The following is a 19,504-nucleotide window of genomic DNA, read 5'->3' as shown; positions in this document are numbered from 1 at the left end:
GAGGTGGATGTGAGAATGAAATGAGATAACATATCAGCCCAAATATATCAAATTCGGGTAATGATCTATGACTACCAGTTGGTGAGTGCAAAAACTTCCCGCAAGGACTTGTAGGTGGTATGTTTTCTTCAAAGACTCAAACGTTACCACTATACGCACTCGCATTCGTCTGGAATAAAGGCTTGCGGTTTTTATCCTGGGATAACTAACTAAAGCAGACGTATTTACCTACACAAACGTGCCTACGATGCAGCACGTATGCGTAGAATAAACGAGTACCGAACTCCCGAGGGAAGAGGCGGTTCGTCCGTAACATTAATACTTGTCATTATTTCACGTGTTTGTTCTCTGTTAAACGTGCGTACACATGCGTGTTTGCGTACACGTCCGTGCGCGTAAATGTGTGAATGCCGTGCTCTCCCGGGCTGCAGATAGTCTGAGAAGTTCGTCGGTCGGTAGATTAGCCGGCGGGCCCGAGACGTCTGCACACTGCGTCGGTTTTAAATCCAGGTATAATATTGTAGGGATGCCGAGCGGCGGTCCAAAGGGTCCAGGCAGTTTGGGACCTTTTCCCAAACCTCTGCAGGGACTCGGACCAGATCGGGGTTATCCGGGCATACCCAGGTATGTTCCTACACTCTCTGACTATACTGGGAAAGCTCGAAGAGATTTCGGTTTACACGTTTAGAAAAGAAATATGTTCCGGTAGGTCGACTAAAATTTTTGACTTGATTTAACCATTTTTTAATGTATTACTAAGTGAAAAGAAAAAAAAAAAAACATAAAACTACAAAATAAATTTCGATGTGACAATTTAAATGGTAAAATCAAAAGAATTTGTGTCATATTCACGCACAAATATAAAGTGGACCTGCTAGAACGTTATGTTTGAACGTTAATTTTTTTTCTGGGAAAGTTTATTCTGATCTTATGAGTCAATTTAAGGTTTGTCAACAAAATGCGAAGCTGCAGGACTCGGTGTCACTTCGGTTAGCTGTGCTTGCCAGTTATAAAGGTGGAAATAAAAGTTTTTTTTATTTAAACTTGAATAAGTATCTAGTGGTTCACCTTGAAATCTGGCAAGGACAACGTGGACAACAGTTTTAACGCGGCAACAGAAAGGTACAAGAACGAGCCGCCAGCGCGATATCATTGATTTGCCATAGGCGTTTTTAATTTTTCCGATCTTTTATAACGCACACAGTATGCCGCAGGAAATCTCGAATCCTGTCGCAGGGGGAGGCTTGCAGTGAGGTTTCTGTTTGACCGCGCGTTATTTCGACAGACGGATGTGCGAGCTGAAGAAATTCAAGCTTGTCTGGATCTTCAGGGAGAAGGTTGTGAAAGCTGGAGGCCAAGCTGGTCCCGGTCTTTCAGGACATAGCTGGCGATCTCAGGCTCTGAGTCACTCGTACACCTATAGAAGATATACGCGTGAGTCACTGTGCAGCACAGCTCGATGCAGGAATCGTTCCACGTTCGAGATCTCGCTGACAAAGGCAAACCGCGTCTTTGTCAGCCACCCTATTCCTACGGCAGCTTAATGCCTCTTTTCTTAATATATTTCACTCGCACACCCTATTCATATACCCAGCACATACCTACGAACATGTGGGAAAAAGTAATGTATGACATACAGTTGGATCCGCAACGCTGGAATTCGAATACGGAGTAAATTGGACCGTTGCAAAAGCTTCTTCACGTCTGCACCAATAAGCTGGTTCCAGCAATTATCAATGTTTGTCACTTGCGATGATTTTATCTATTTCGTATCGGCATACATATACGTAGGTATACCTTACACATGTGTAAACTCGCGAGTACCAATGCATTGTGCGGAACGTTGAAACTAATCTGCATGAGGGCGTTGAACGATTATAATGTTTTTCCTTGGAAGTTCGTTGTCAATGAGTCATTGGTTTTACCGGCGTACAAATAGTGCACGTAGGTACATACATAAGTACCCGTCTGCATCGACGTAAAACCGTATACGTATCGTTGGGTATGTCGGATGAGGGAGTTAAAGGAACCGACCGCGTATAATACGTGCGTGCGTAGATTCTACAGAACGGAAACCGTTCGAATTCCAAGCATAGAAAATCAGTTTGTTTTGGAGCATGTTGTCTTGCCCCCCACGGTTGTGAAAGTAACTCGATCGGGTAATCAGCATCCATGTACAGGACTCGATATCACTCAACGGTGTTGAAACCGTGCATATAAATATCTGATTTGAATGCAATTTTGGAAATTTGCCGCGTATAAATTGTAGGCATTACGCGTCAACGTCGCACCAAAATCGATTGCAACAAGGCGCGGTTCATTCCGAATAACACCTCCCTCCCTCCCTCCTCCTCCTCCTTCTTCACCTCCTCCGGTTACGCCTCGGTTACCGTACACGCGTATAGGTGGTGTAGCTATACTATAATGTGCCACTTGAATGCGTATGAATAATTCCGATCTGGCGGTCAGAAAAAAAAAAATAAATAACGGGTAGAACGGAAGGAAGGTGAGACCACGCAGGCTTACCCTTTTCAGATGGGCTGGATTAATAAAAAAGGAAAGTGTAGGCTGGCCGCAGTCGCCCGACGCGTTCCTCGAACTTCTCGGTAGCGATGTTATTGAACATATAAGTGGAAATGACGCATTAGTTTCTCCTCGGGAAAGGTATATTGGGGTTGAGATACGATGCTCAGACTAACATGCCTCCGATACTAAATGTACATCATCATGCATTTATAGACCCCGGTTCGAACAAAGAATATTCATCTAAGGTTTCAAGTACGTTATATACACGCGAGAATGATATAATTTGCTAAAGATTGCACGTGCTTTAAATGCGCAAAGGAAGTTTGATATGGGATAACTTTACCTAGCCTGACACGTGTACAGCTCAAATAATAAGTCATCGTATCAAACGAATAGCGAGTTGCTATTGGAAATTAGGAAAATGGTATAGGAGTAGGGTAAGAAAATTTAATGAAAGAAGAAAGGATGCATCGTAAGAATCTTTCGAAGAGATAAATAATCCGCGCTTATGCCGCGCTTCTGCAGATATTCATCAGTGTCGTAAACATCTACGAAAATGATAGACACCAGGGTTGCGAAAATATTATTCGAAAAATAATGCATTATTCATTACTAAAATATTGGGTAATGCATCGAAACTAGGATTTGTAACTACTTGAATAATTGACGAGGAATGATAACACAATTGGTAATTACCAGAGTATCGATTAATTGTTCGAATTGCATTAACCATTGCTAGAGTAATGAGTAATTGATTTAAATAACATTAATCATTACCAAAGTAACGAGTAATGGATTCGGATTGCATTAATCATCACCAAAGGTAATGAGTAATGGATTGAAATTGCAATAATTATTACGAAACTAATGGGCCATTATTATTGCAACAATGCATTTATGGATTCTCATTGCAATAATTATGACTGCAGTCATGGGTGTGGGTAAATGGTGGAGATGTAATTTTTGTATCATTTTTCAAGATAATTTACTAAGTACATTATTACCGCAAATGCATTTTATTTTACTGTTTTTTTTTTTACCATAAATTTCTAAACGAAATCGCCTTTTGTGGCCACACGGCGAAAGTGCCTGTTATTTTATTTGAAAAATTATATGTGGTTTGCTAATGAACCGATTGGATTTATTTATACGTACAATACATAAAATATCATGGATTAGTTGAGTGTATTGACGGATTAAGAAAAATGAAACTTTCAAAAGACAACATCAATGATTAAATGTAGTTAATTTTTTTCTGCCTATTATTAGGCAATGCACTATATTTCCTTCAAAAACACTTATATAAGTGTGGGGAGGTCAGAGTAACGACTGAAAAGAATCCCGAATAAATCGTACTGAGTATTTGTAGTTGAATAATTTTCAAATAATCGCTATATTAATAATTATAATTCATAAATTATTTAAAACATACCACATTTTATCACTATTTTAACTATCAAAATAATGCATAATGAGGAGAAATTGAATTATTCATTGATTGTGTGATGAATGATGCAGCGTCTCAATATAAATTGTCAAAAAAATGCACAATGAAAAAGGAACGCATTAATCATTGAAAAATTAATGAGTAATGAAATGGATAATGCATGAATAAAACAATGCAATTTTCACAACCCTGCTTGACACCCGGATGTGGTGATAGTCTCTTGAGTCTCTTTCCATATTGGCATGTCCCTCCAGGTACGTCTCCTTCCAAGCCGAGGCGTTTTAGAAACTTAACTCACAACAGACTCACAATCAGTCTTGTTGTTAGTCGTTGTATGTTTGAGATGTAGCCGTTAACAGTAAAGCAGAAAGTCAAGTAGTGATTCGCAGGTACGAAGCAGAGGTATATGGTACAGTAGGGTGCTTCATTTTTTAACTTTTTTTTTTTTAATTGCCAGTCGAACAATTTTCGACCGATACTGGATAAATATTGACGTAGAATATAGACAAGGTAGGAAAATATTTAGAGGTCGCTACCAATTATTGTAATATTTTTTATTTATATTTACGCGGACGCCTTACGAACTTATATCGTGTTTATTAGTTTTTTTTTCCTCTGTATCACGGTCTAATTAATCAACAGCAAACTGCGCCTAACAATTTCGCAGTTGGCTGTTCTCGCCTTTTATCCGCAAGATTAATCGTCACGGAGAAATTTGGATAACAGTTTTTGTTACCGAAATAGAAGTATCGCATCACCTTAATGTCCCTATTTCTATTTCAGTACTGATTTTTATGAACAATGATTAATCGGACCACGATACGAAAAAAATAATCAACATATATATATACAAGTCCGTAAAGTGTACGCATAAAAATAAATAAAAAATATTCCAATAATCGGTAGCGACCTCTAAATATTTTCCCACCTTCTCCAGGTTTTACAGCAGTTTTTTTTCAGCAATTGTCAACAATTTTTCGAGTATCACCTTAAAAATAAAAAAAGTTTAAAAATCAACCACCCAAATGGTACAGGCATGCGCATAGACGTGAAGACGTGTAAATCGAAACCCAAAAGAATTGTAGCCGCACATGAACCGCGTGAACATACAGCGTCGACACATTCCATCCATGTCGAAAGGTGATTCACGCCGATTGTGTCTGACTAATGCAGCCAGAGAGAGAGCACATATAATCGTGTGCGGTAGAAGGTTCCACGGTAGCTTATACAGCGCATATATGCGAGCATGCTTGCTACGTGTAGCATCGAAGCTGTTTACCGTGAGTCAGAGAGGAACGGACGTAGCGACAAAGAGCGGACTTTGTGCTTCGACCGTTCGTTCGATCTTCAATCCGCCCATATGCCTGTCAGTCCGTGCTTCGGACTAGCTTTTTGACTTTACCGGTAAAGCGAAATGATCGACGTTGAATCTTATGATTACAATTGAAATTAAAGACCACCTTAAACAACATAATATAATCGCACAGCGCGTGTGCGTCGCTGCACAGCGTGTACGTGGATACGAAAATACACCGACCGAATGAGTGCAGAAATACTTTGACCTTTTCACGAACGAAATATTTTTTCACTTTTTTTCCACTCCGAGTTGCATGTCTGCAGACATAGTGGAGAAAAGAGAAAAATATTTACTTGTTAGACGTTTCAAAACATTTACCGCCTACAATTCTGTACTGGCAAAATGACAACGAGAATTATTATCCGCGTCGAGAGCGGACAGACTCTTTGAACACAAAGAACAATGCGGTTTGTAAGTATTAAAACGAATAAATTCAGCTCTCTCAGGAGTTGTTTTCTAATTAAGGAGGTGTCCTGGTCGATTTCAACGCTGTCGTACGTATATCCAAATATCGAAGTCCACGCGAAAAACGTCTTAAACAGCCCCATTCTATACACAGTTATGAACGAAAATACTCCAACACGTATTCATTTAACGCAGAACAAAGAAATGGCTCGTATTTTACGAAATCGCGATGATAAATTCGCGAATATAGTCTTGAGTGAAAGTAGATGTAGGCAGACAGGAATATTATCTTCGTAGGAATTTGTCCTGCGGTCACCTCTGATTTTGTGGGCAACGCACTTTCCATACATAGAGAACATTTGACCTCAGGCTGATTGTGAGTAATAAACGCGGCGCGTTGTTATCGTTGATATAATTACACGAGTCTTTTGTTTGTAAACGTATAAGCTATACAAACGTGATATTTAGTATTAAGCGCAGCGTGTGATCATGCGGTGGCCACGTATATAGCCTATTAGCGCTGTCTTGCGTGAGTTCAAGGCGCAAGTAACTTGGATACCAGTTGAACGAGGTTGGTTACAATGACACAAGTCTGTTTAACTGTTCGTGACAGTTATACGCAACTAGCGTATATATGAGTCTCGTTTATAACTGGAATATAATTCAATTTGTTAAATGAAAATTGTTGCCAAGGCCCGTTACTCAATTATAAAATTGAGTGAAAAGAAAAAAAAAAAATCACGCAATCCCTACCCATATTCCTCGAATTCTCGACCATTCTCCACCGTCTGGCGCGATTATCAAAAATTCATGTAAATAGCATTCAGAGAACAAATTGAAAGCTTTGCGCACGCGTAAGTGCATGAATTTCATCTCATTCATATGTATATATTATACATACTTATGTAGGTGTACGTATGCGATCATGCCGAGATGAAAATAACACAAATGATGAGCAAGAATTATTTGATTTTCTTTTTGTTCCTTTTTCTTCTTTATTATTAGGTGAAATTCAAGATGTTAGTTAAAAAATATCACTTTATTTGAACTTTGTTGATAATCTCTTTTTCTTTCTTTCCTTTTTTTTTTTGTTGTTACAAAACAAAATGACAAAATACTATTAGCAGCAGCTCGCAGCATGGCTGCCAAGGCGTGATCCGTCGAGACCAATGCTTTCAGCGTAAATTAATTTAATGACAATAATCTTACAATTGCAACAAATTTTTCTTTCCAAGCCGTTATTATACCCACGAGTTTCAAGTGCTTATATTTTTGTTCAGAGGTCAAATTTCGTGTAGAGACGCTCAGAGGTTTGGAAGCAATTATATGTGCAACGACGAGTGACATTAGTTTCATCAATTTGTGGATAATTACAAACATGGTCCTACCTGTACTTTCTAAATTTCTGTGGCTTAATTGCTTCAACAGTAAGAACTATGAACAGTATCATTTTTTGCGTACGCTCAACTCCTTCAAGTAAGCCATTCAGATATTACAAAGAAAAATATAAAAGCTCATCAAACGTCTTTTCACTTCCTCGGCAGACCAAAGCAAAAAACAAATGTCATAAGTAGGTGGGAAGAAAGATTGCATGGGCTTTCAGAGTTATGATAAAATCCACGAAATGATTGAATGGCCGAAACTGAGAATTGTAATTGTATGCCATTGTGAAAGTAGGTGCGACGATAGGTAGGATTGTGGAAGTTAGATAATCTTTGGTGTCAAGCACTCTTCGTCGCGGGACAGAGTTACGAGTTGCGAAAAAATAATGATAATTATATGAAAACATGGAGAAAAAAAAAAAAGTAAAAGAAAAATGACAATGTGTGACTATATAGTCGTATAACGATAGACGTTTCGTTAAATTTTGTAAAATTGATCACATAGTCAATTATCAAATGATTTTATGAATGTTAAAAACGGGCTCAAAATTTTACACAATTTTGTCAACAATATTAGTTACTAGAATAGATTTCTTAAAACTATCTAATAGTATACCTTAAATGTAATATACGTCTGTGACACGAGTCATGTTTCATAATCGCATCTCTAATATTCGCATCCAAACATTCACAAACACACATACTCTCTATTCTTTCGATTTCTACATCACATTTGCGCATAGAAAAAAAACCTCACGCGCACCTTCGTCTAATTTATCATAAATTACACATATGTATACGCAGTATTGATGCCACATTACCACAAACACAGTGGAGTTTGTATATCGTATAGATAGAATTGCAAAACCAAATGTCTATAGTTTCTGGAAGATATTCATTAATTACTATCAATTATATCACGGTGATTTTTGCCATAATAACTATGAATTTCCTTCAGGTCAGAGATGGCAATGTCGGTACATAAACATGTTTATATGTATAATCATATAGGTTTGTACGTCGAATCACATCATTACTACATAGATAGATGTAGTAAGTTGCAGGAGATGAAAAATACTTTCGTTATAGATATGTTAAATACGATAAATTTCAAGGTGTAATTTGCCCTGTGTACTGCGTAAAAACAAAAATTTTGAAATCATGTACACAGTTCGACAAAATTTCTTGTATGAAAAGTCCGCATTCTGTGCGTGGGATGTTACTCTGTACCACTAGCACCAACAAAAATATTGCTACATCAAAATGCAAGAAAATAAAATGATGAGAAACAAAAGAAAAAAAATCCTTTGCGTTGGTTCAACATGACGAAAAACGAGCAGGAACTGCTATCAGAAACAGACAAAATTGAATATATCATTAACATCGAAGTGTGCGCGAAAGCGAGTTATTGGATGCTTTTAAAAACATGCAAAGTAATATTTGATGAAATTAAAATCAGAATGCGAAAATGAAAAGCCATATCTTGGTCGTATATGCTTGGTTATAGGCTTGATAAAATGGTAAAACGTGTTATTTACATAGATTCAACAAACCTGAGCTCGCGTAATAGAATTATTTCTAGATACTCTTACATTTGTACACAATATTTTCTCACGTACATAAATCTATATTCATTTCAATGGCAGATGACCTGGACATACACAATTTGGCGCCATTCATCAATAAAACGAAAAGAGAGAGATAAAAATCATCTCATCAATTCCAGGCCCTTTACCAATATATTTATAAATTTTCGATTCCCTTTGCGAGCTTAATGCACATTTTTATGTTATCAGCGTATTTTATAGTTTTACAACTACTACTGATTTCAATGAAGTAATGCCAGAAAAGCGGATGCGGCAGATAAATATCTTCCAGAACTCATGTCAGAAAACATATAATGTGTATTACCGATCAGATTTCAGAACGTCAATTTTCAAACGTGATTAAGAAAATGTGCCACGTGTTTGTGAGGAGATAATTCCGCTAAAAATGTAGTCACAGCTGTCTCAATGCCGATAAACAAAATTGATGTAGGTATTGTACGTATATTTAATTCTAGCCGTTTAGAAAAACGTTGATCGAAAATTGGCGGCTGTCTCTCAGAGTGACACTTATTTCGGATTTACCCCTTAAAATTTGCCACGCATCAATTTAAAAATGCATTTGTATGGATCATTCAATTCACACATGTAGACACGAATCCTTACTTCTTGTTTTTGACTAGACGCATTATACCTAAACTGTAATAGGTAGCGTAAAAAATCCTCAGACTTTGAGGTTTTTAAGTCTAAGTCATACCACCAGCAGTTACACACTGATAAGCATATTATAGTACATTACTATGTTATACCTTATTTATCAATATCTAACTACGGCCAATACTTGTTGATGAATCAATTATCGACAGTGTATGTATAGCCATGGTAATTTTCTTCAACATCCGATTTTGACTGTAAAATAAAAGTACCCACTGAAATACTTCCAAAGCCGTGAAATTCAGTTGTGACATAAGGTTTTCCAAACAAATGATGGCAGTATCCAGTAACTTGAAGTTTAACCTTTCTAGAACCACAAAAAAAAACTAATGTGTTTGCTTATAATGTATATCTGTACCTATACAAATACTCTCTTTTTCAATTGGCGCGTGGTAAATTGGCATCTGACACTAAAAGATTTTTATTAGCTAGATATAACGCTGTCTTGTTGTTTCTCTGGTGTATTAATTGTCAATGTCAGTATCAAATCAGTTAATCCCGGACATTTAACAAGACGGAGAGTGTTTTACCAGACTTGCATTATCCACTGTATTGTGGAATTAACGTTCTTTCTCCATCTCTCCATATCAACGAAATAGCCGGGCAAAGTTTCGTAGAGCATGTGCAACCGCTTTTGGAGTGTCTGCCCTGTAACACAAATAAACTCCATTCAGAATTAATTTTTGTCGATTTGGCAGGTCATCGCTTCATATGCAAGATCCTGAACATAATAACATTTACATTCCTCTCAACAACACCCGAGAAAACGAATTTTCCCGATGAATTATAACCCAGCTAGTCACACACACACGCATATATTTCGTAGCAATACCTCATTACTGCGTTGTGAAATTCCAAAAGCTGAGCAGGTGTTGTTGTTGGACTTCCACCAGCATTTTGAGTTGGCATTGCCTTTATTGCTTCCTCCAGCCACCTTGAAACCAACTAAACGAAGGAAATCGCGGTCAACAGATGGTCGCAACTTGTGAAGATATATTTGAACCAATCTCAAGACAGTCTTGATGAATTACTCATTACTAGGAAAGTTATTCCCAATGCTTTATTGGCACTTATCGGTGCTATTAATAAAAAAACCATTGACAAACCTCTCTGTCAACAAGGGCAAGCTCAATGATGACCTCGGCAACGTCGGACAGCATGTACGAGTGTAGAGAAAAGACGGAGGCATGGATAAGTCGAGCTACCAAAGTCTGTCCCTTTTCATTAACTATTCCTCGCACCAGTTGTTTCCGTATCTCAAAATCAGGTCGGTTCTGAGGATTATATTGTAGAATTAGTTACTATGTAATATATTAATCATAATATCTATCAAACGATTTATCATTTTCTCTCGCATATAAGTAAACTGGAGGCTCTGTTTTTATTACTTACCTCGTGATTCCTACCGCTATATAGTAAGTCGTAGAAAAACTTCATCACAGAAGCGTTGGCGTCCCTATGATCGAGACTGCAGGCTAACAGAGCACATTCAACTACATTTCCGAGAGCTGCAAGGTGTAGAAAAGCTACCGGAGCTCTCTGCAGAAACCTGTTGGAAAAAATTCAATGAGAGCGTTGGAAATTTGCTGTTATTATTCTTAGTATTCGCTATTTTATTTCGATGATAATCAAATATCTGGAGTTATTATCCGTGTGTTACCTAGCACACAGGCGAAACAAGTCGTCCACAGTGTCTGGATGATTTTTCAATCCATCAGGTCGCTGGAGGATTGCAAAGGCAGGACCAACAAAAGCTTCAAGCATACGCAGTAGCCCAGATACACAATCCGCATCAGTCGCATACTCGTCAACAAGAATTGAACCAAGGTAGAGGAAACAACTATGCTGATGACTACTGTACAGTTCTACGATCTGGAAAAATATTTTTCTTACTTGTTAGGCAATATAGGTATATGCAACGTCAACAGTCTTGAGCTCTTCTGAAATGTGACATTATTCTGAAGTCAAGATAAAGTTTTCATCTTTCTTGCAACAACATACCTGTTTGACAAGAGGCTCTAGAAGGTGAGACGAATGCCTGCCAACACATCTTACAGCAAATCTGAGGCAACGGCAGCACCTTTCCATCAGTCTGGCATCTTGCTGATACGTATGACAGGCGTTTGATAGTACAGGCCACATCTATGAAGTGTAAAATGAATAACAATTTGTACCTAATGCCATGCTTAGCTGCAATCAAGGTGTTGTATTTTGCCAAGGATATTCAGTTTTCTTTCTTGTTTCCTGACTGATGTATACGGTACTCGTAAATTAACTTGTAAGTAAAGATTCAATACCTCGGTGATGACACTTTGACAGGGATGAGGTTCGGCTGGGTTATCGATGCGAGGATTCGTATGCCTAAAGATAGCTGCTAATCTATCCAACCATACAACTGGGTCTGCTTTTGTTCCTCTCTCAATAGGAATTCCCCGCGATTCTATGAGATGACACAATGGTCGAGCCTGAATCCAACACAGCTCTTTCATTGCCGGGCCAATTTCATCGCGTGGTAATGTTGCCAGGATCATAGAAACACCTGTCGGCAATGAAGTCAGATCGTGTAACTTCTATTTGTTGTTCTCCAGTTACAATTTCTTGACTTTTTTCATTTCACAGATTTACAAGTACACTACAGTACCAAAATGTTCTTCGAAAAATATTAGACTACTGATTAATAAGTGAAAAAATTTGTCCAAAGCAAAATATCATACCTTTTAGCAACCCAATTGCAGCATCGTTAGTGATCGCAAAACTGTCTAGAGATCGTGCAATCTGTAGAAGCCCTGGAAAATGTCCAGCCATGTGCTTAGGACAAGCGGCACAAATGCTTTGCAATGCCCCAGAGGCAGCACCTCCCAAACCTCTTTGGCTAAGGCATGCCAAAAGGAAGTTCAACACCGGCTCTAATATCAACAAGTATTCAGAATAAATTTTTTTCATGTTGAACAAAAAAGGGGATATTTTTATGAATAGCTGGTCTCTCCTCGTTCTTCTTACTCCGAAAGCCATCAACAGTGAAATCAGTAAGCGCAATTATATAGAAAGGCGATACATTCGCAACTTCAACTAAACGGGAGAAATTTCGGACAACTGTACGAAAATGGTACGAGGGTTCAATCGGATTTCACTGTTCACGAGCACGAGGTGTTGAGATACAGCAACGAGATGGTTATTATTACCCAAGGACTGGGGGTGCCTCTCTATCCACTCACAAAGTTCTCCTAATAACAAAATACTAGTGTGTCGTACAGCTATGTGCGTATTTTCAGGTAGATTCAAAATTGCCTCAACCACTTTTGGCACCACGTCATTTTCTTCTCTGTGAAAATAATGATAGAAATAATTATTTTCCATGAATCAAAACTTACAGCATTAAACGTAATCATGCTCAGTTGTAAATGTAGTACACAATATTATGATGCCAATCCACACCGAGATTTCAGTATCACGTGCGTTCTTATTTCTCCCATTTATATAATATTGACTCAAGGGACTTACGGTATAATATTCTTGGCAACAGCTTGCATTACAAAAAGTGCTGCCTCACTCGAGTCCCAAGTTGGAGTTTGCTGTTGGCCCTGCGGCCCGACAGCACCTGTTAAGGCTGTGAACATTTGACGAAAACAGTGACAGCTGCCCACAACAAATACTACATCCTTGATCAGTTCAGATACACGGCCTCGGAAATCGGCAAAGTCCTCACCGCCACCGCCTTCCTCGACAAGGCCCAACTGATGAAATTTTTTCGTTATTCACAACAGTCACGAAGAAATTTTGCGGTTCATGCACAAAAAGCGTTACTCACGTGGTCCGGTTCCATTTGGCAATGCCTGCATAATGCTCCAACAAGTCGTTCAAAGTGGGGTCTAAAAGTGGTGTTAAGATCATCACTATTTCGTTGATAAAGATCTTCTGACAGTCTGTACCACAAGTTGAAAGTGATCTCTGCGACCTAGAAGAGATGAGCGTTTAGCTGAAACGTTATTCATCCGGCATATGCTTTGAGACATTTCATTAAGTGGTTGAAACAGGTAAGAAACTTAGAAATGTCCGTAGTCGACCCTTTTATTATGTTACCTCGTAGTCGTGATGCCCCACACAGGTGAGCACAAGATCGAGTATCTTCACTGAATAATGTTGCTTGCCTCCTAGGCAACCGCTAACCATTGTGTCTAAAAAAGACTCAGCAAGTTCCGTGAAGATACGACAGTAATTCATGGATCTGTTGAAAATAGAGTATGCATAAAACTATCAGTAAATGACCAGTTCATTATGGTCGATAAATTGAAGGAGAAATGGTACGTATAGGTATCTCTTAAAAAAGAAATAGACAATAGAATTCAAAGTACTTCTCCATATCTTCATGGGCAACGGATAAGTGATAAGGCTGCTCAAGATTCATCACGCTAGTGAAGACACACAGTTGAAGCTGCTGCAGTTGCATTTCTATTTCACCGTTACTTTGGCTATGATTCAAGCAACCTGCGTCTTTCAATGACTGCAGTAAAACACAGACGCAATCTGTGGCTACTTCATGTAGCTGTGATCCTGTCATGTGGTTACCGAGTACCTGCACGAATGATCAAGCAAAATTTACAACAAACGAAAAGCTTTAAAATTCAACTAAACTTTTTATTCTACCTTCTGTTTGTGTCATCAAATGAGAAATAACATAAGCATTCCAAGTGTAATTTGATATGTTGTTAATATAAAAATGAACTTTGCACACCTTTCAGTGACCACACAGTTTAGCTTACCTGGAAAGCGTATGCCACAACATCGCTGCTACCGACAGCTTGAAGGGATATCGCATGAACTGCTACCCAGCTGGTAAAGCATCGAAGGATCCTGACCTGAATTTGTGCATTGTCACCACCGTTTTCTAAGCAAACTTTCTGCCAAGAAAAATATCAATTCATTAAATGTCCCACTACCAGAAGTGACTTTAGTTTCATAATTACAATTAATTGTTTCGAAATACAAGAAACAGATCTCAAATTCACAATCTCAAGCGCAATTTTTTGAAGTTGTGCTAGCCAAAGTTGGGCATTGCTTGACTACCAAATGTTGGATCTATAAATAAACAACCGTAAAATAACAAAAAATAAGAGAATACTCACCAAGAACTCTGTAACCGTATCGGCACTAGCATTAAGGTCCATGATGATATGCTGACGCCGGTTAGCGCCTAATCTAAAGTTTGAAACAATTTATTCAATTACTTAGCGTTATTTCAACACCCACTTTTCAAGGTAGTTTGGAAAATACATACAATGTAATTTTTTGTGTTAAATATTAGCAACTCACTTGAGAGATCTGGAGTTGACTTCTTCTGGTAAAACTGTCATGACTTCTAAGAGTGGCCATAAGCTAGCTGTGGCTCCGCCAAACCTGTTAATTAGATCAACGACTGGCTTTTGCCATGAGCACATTTGCAGAGTGAGATCTGCGAGTGCTAAGCACAGCTAGAAGTAAAGAAAGTTTTAAAATACCGAGACAGTCAAGGAAAAAAATTCAAATTTCCAATTAAAAATAATTGGATATTATTTAAGGCAAAATATTTAAAATTTCATGTTCCTGTGTCAATTGTATAACTGATGCGCACCTGTGTAACGATGACGTTGCTGGTGTGCTCGTTTATTTGGGATATGTGATCCATCAAAGAGTCTCTCAATGAATTGTGAGCCTCTGCAGGCAGTTCGTGAAATGACAATTGTATCTTTGTACGCATGGTCTGCGCAGCAAAGTAACAAGATTCTACATCTCGTTTTTGCTGTAACATTTCATCCGCTACTTTCCATGCGAACACCTGTAGAAACAAGATATCAAGTTTTCCCACATGCTTCTTAGCTACAGATATGAAATGGAAGGATATAATTTTTTTTCAAAGCCCTAATTCCCAACACTCTCAAATTTTCAAATTTAATTTTTTGTCGCAATAAACTGCATATTTTGACAGAAATTAAAAAAAAAAAAAAAAACTTTAAATCCACTTGTCGGTTAATAAAGAAATTGCATATAAATTTCCTCTCGTTTTCCAAACATCAGACCAAGATCTAGGCATTTTGTTAGTATGACGAAGTTTGACATACAATTTAAACTTTAACATAATTATCAGCTTCTTCCAAATCAAGTATTAATTTTGTCTCTTTTTTTTGTAAGGAGGGCATGTGCCAGGATCAAACAAAGTGGTCGACGTCCGAGAAAATTACAGGTTATGACGTGTGATGGTGCACGCGACTTTCTGACGTTCCGAATCGAAAATTGGGACTGTAGTGAGATTAGATATAATATGAGGGCCGAGGAGTCCTTCCGGAACGAAAAATGCTCGTTAGGTATAAGATTTTCAACAAACTGAGGTTAATACTCACGGAACTCTGTAGCTCCCCCAGCCATACCGAGGCCTTTTCCTTCTCGGCTGAGTTTGGGTTGTTGTAAAGGGAATACACAGCCTGATAGACAGTTTCCAAGGAAGGCGATGAATCCATACTTTAAAAAATAGTTCTCCCCTAAATAATCTCCATACATAAGAAAATCTCTGTCACAACAAATTCACAGGCGTTGTTGGACGACGATATCGGTCATGATCCGCGGCCCGTCCTGACTTCACTTCTTGTTTTTCGAAGAGTCTGCTGCAACGGTGCCGGTACATGCTGCACCACGCAACAACCTTCAGAGCCAGTGAAATTTTCTATTTCAATTTACAGATGGGGCTAATTACCAGTCGGTTGGAAAAATTTCTCTCTCACCGACCAAACGCGCGGTAAATTTAAATTCATCTTACGCCAAGTATGGTAGAAAGATTGAACACTATAATCACTGTTGTCAAATTATCCACAGCATAACTCCTTATTAATAACGATACAAGGTTCATATAAATGCTTAGAAATAATCACGCATATTGACGTTTTGAGCCGACCGAAACGTTTAATCATCGGATGAGGGCAGTAATTTTTTATTTATTAATTTAGCGAAGGCTGTCACATTTTCAGTTTTGACATGACAGGCACAGGTTACGGGGTAAAAAGATCAAACTTATGTTTCAAAAACATTCATCGACGCACTCGACTAAATTGAAAGAGCGAGATTTGATCCATAAAAGAATTACGGACCTCGCTGAATTGCAGAGAATCTACGAGTTTGGTGAGATTTTAGGGAAAGGAAGCTTCGGTACTGTCGTTAAAGCGAGTCACAAAGGGTCGGGGCTCAATTGGGCAGTTAAAATTATCAATAAGTCTCAAGTACGTTTAAATATTTATTACATAATACGGATCATCGTTGCGTCAAGTTTCATGCAGAGCACTAAGTTATTTTCATTAGGCTGGTGCCTCCAGAATAATGCTCGTCGAACGGGAAATCCATATTCTCAAGTTGGTCGATCATCCGAACATAATCCTCCTCGACCGCGTTTTTGAATCGCCGAAGGTGAGAATAATTTTATAATTTACGTTACAATCGGTTCAGTGATATTTACACAGTTTTACTAACATTTTCACTAGATATTATACAGTAATGAATGTGTTTTTTTGTTTATAGACAATTTATTTAATATTTGAGCTTTGCACGGGGTCGTTAGCAAAAACTTTCAAAGTGAAGAAACGCTTCGAAGAAAAGGAAACATTGACTGTTATTCGTAGCTTGGCTGGTGCCCTTTCCTACCTACACAAAAACGGTCAGTGAAATTACTGCAAGATAGGCTCATCGATATTTCACCCTTTATAACAGTATTATCCTTTAAAGCACTTATAATTGTAAACCGTGCTGTCAACGTGAATTTAAACCATTATTCCTATAAATTCCTGGAACACTCAAATAGCTTTCAGTTCCAATTCTTGAATGCTTCCATTTCAAATCTAGAGTCGATTCGAAACTAATTAACTAAGTATTCAAATATGGCAATTGATCACCACAGAGAAACATGCCTGTAGTTATAGGTAAATGATACATTAATTTGTTGAGGATCGATTACATTTTTTATCGTACTCTTATATTTTGAAAACATATCTGTACAGACATCGTTCACCGTGATCTGAAGTTGGAAAATATTCTGATCGCTGCGAACCCGCAAAATCCGGACGACGATTTACATATAAAAGTAACGGACTTTGGGCTTAGTGCGGTGCGGGGCGGTACGGGATACGAAACCATGCTGCATGATTGTTGCGGCACGCTTACTTACATGGGTAAATAAATTCTACTGAAAATATTATTAGACTTAGATATAAGTCTTATATAATATTATATAATATTACTCATTCGCTTACAATTACAATCGGTTCCAATATAAGATATTTGAATACAATATAGGTGTTTAAATTTATTTAATTTTGTTTAAAACCGGATTTTTATCACCAACGTCTTCTTCGCACAGCGCCAGAAATGATCTCCACTAAATCTTATAGCCAGCAGTGTGACGTTTGGTCCATGGGAATTATAATGTACGTCCTGCTCGTTGGGAAGTTTCCATTTTATTCTACGAACGATCAGCACCTCCATATGCTCGTTAAAACACAAGAGCTTGATCTTTCCGGTGCGTAGATATAATTCACGTACCGTGTACGGTACCTTTCAAACGAATTAAAGACTCTCGTGTTATATTTAGGTCGAACAATATAACACTAAAATATAATAAAATATACAAAGTATAAAAAAATAATAATAAATTACACTGAAATTTATATTTCCATTAATTTTCGGCTGAAGGTTTATCTTGCTCAGAAGGAGCAAAGCATTTGTTAAGCAAAATGCTTCAGAAAAATCCGGCGTTTCGCATGACCGCAGCTGAGGTTGAAAATCACCCTTGGATAGCCGTAAGCATCAACCAACCGATACTCAAACGTTTAATTTAACGTTACGAGTCAATCGTGATATAATTCTTCCTGAAAAAAATTTCCTTCACTTGCCCTACAGGGTACTCACTCGATACTCGAAGCTCACTCTTCGAACGTCCTTGACATGATGAGAATGTGGAGGACGGAAATGATGGTAAGGTAATTTCTTGAGATGACCTGCATATACTATACTTTATAACAAATAATCCTGACTAGATGAAATTAAGTCTTTTCATCCAACACCAAATTTCATCGCAGCAGACAATTGCGCCGCAATTAAGAATTGTTTACAGGAAACGTCAGATCGGGAAAATTCAAACAATACAGAACAGATTTCGCGAGCGGACAATTCTGTGGGGTTGATTGCTGCCGGAGTGCAGGATGAGCTTACTCGCGTAGCTGCGGGGCGAAAGTCCTCGAGAATAACTCTTAGCAGTGAGAAATCTGCGAAGGACTCGCTCTACAGCAAGTACAAATTTTGGGAATCCGCGAAACCATCGACGGCTGCCAACTCCAACTTGGGAAGAGTTTCGGAAACCGAAATATCCGCTGGACAGACGGTCCAAGACTCCAGTCCCACCACCACCTCCGACGTCCGTAAGGACGCCGTCGGTCAAACTGTATCGTATGTATATTGGTGACCTGATTGACATCTGACTTTGTGTATGTACATATAATCCCGTTAATCGCGTATAAGTGGTATAGGAAAACTGCGAGAAATTCGTCGATAGAGTCCGCCGGGGTCGTTGAAAAGAAGCTCGTGAACTCTGAGCGCCGTCGCCTGTCTTCTCGTTTGCCAGACTTTAGTCACGTTCAAGCTAAAGTTGATTCCAATTTGGTTCATCTACGGAAGGATGCTCAGCGAAAACGGGTGTATCGGACGACTTACCAAGCCGCTGTACCTCAACAATCGTCTATGAGAAAATGAAGAATTTTAAACATTGCACGTATAGATATGTGAAATAACAATTTGTGCGACCACAGACAGGTCCATTGCATGCTTAACGTGATAAACTGTGAGGTTGTCATATTTTATTCTTTAATTGGGAGAACCAATTATTGATAGGGGAAATTTGAATTCGGAAGAATAAAATAACACAATTAACGTATGCATAATTATGGGTAGAAGGTATAATTATGTGTATATTATTTGACGAGCATAATTAAATCCGGTTAGAAGAGCATCAAAGAACACTGCACGTGTATCATAATATGTCTGTGATATTTCAAGCATGCAAATTTAGTTTATGCGGAAGTTTATAGGGATTAAGAACAATCTATTGTAGTTTTATAAG

The 19,504-nt window shown here is 38.3% G+C and overlaps 2 protein-coding genes across 2 annotated transcripts; one reads left to right on the top strand and one right to left on the bottom strand.

Moving 5' to 3' along the window:
* Window positions 1-6,801: 6,801 nt before the first annotated feature.
* LOC124300306 (transportin-3) lies at window positions 6,802-15,982 on the bottom strand. Its single transcript, XM_046754253.1, has 18 exons — window positions 15,750-15,982; window positions 14,984-15,187; window positions 14,686-14,843; window positions 14,499-14,571; window positions 14,136-14,273; window positions 13,728-13,948; window positions 13,456-13,600; window positions 13,184-13,330; window positions 12,877-13,109; window positions 12,558-12,697; window positions 12,090-12,281; window positions 11,673-11,914; window positions 11,377-11,517; window positions 11,036-11,247; window positions 10,768-10,924; window positions 10,482-10,649; window positions 10,208-10,320; window positions 6,802-10,023 (listed from the first exon to the last, which is right to left on the bottom strand). Exons 1-18 carry the CDS (start codon window positions 15,864-15,866, stop codon window positions 9,963-9,965), a joined length of 2,862 nt encoding a protein of 953 aa, XP_046610209.1. The 5' UTR covers window positions 15,867-15,982; the 3' UTR covers window positions 6,802-9,962.
* Window positions 15,983-16,327: 345 nt separating this feature from the next.
* On the top strand, window positions 16,328-18,850 carry LOC124299671 (serine/threonine-protein kinase 33-like). Its single transcript, XM_046752942.1, has 8 exons — window positions 16,328-16,619; window positions 16,699-16,803; window positions 16,915-17,050; window positions 17,391-17,561; window positions 17,750-17,908; window positions 18,082-18,188; window positions 18,289-18,363; window positions 18,503-18,850. Exons 1-8 carry the CDS (start codon window positions 16,416-16,418, stop codon window positions 18,848-18,850), a joined length of 1,305 nt encoding a protein of 434 aa, XP_046608898.1. The 5' UTR covers window positions 16,328-16,415.
* The last annotated feature ends 654 nt before the right edge of the window (window positions 18,851-19,504 follow it).

This window comes from Neodiprion virginianus, chromosome 3, assembly GCF_021901495.1.
Source record: "Neodiprion virginianus isolate iyNeoVirg1 chromosome 3, iyNeoVirg1.1, whole genome shotgun sequence".
Classification (NCBI taxonomy): Eukaryota; Metazoa; Arthropoda; class Insecta; order Hymenoptera; family Diprionidae; genus Neodiprion; species Neodiprion virginianus.
Note: the sequence above shows the minus strand (reverse complement) of the source record. Positions and strands in the feature narration are given on the sequence as shown.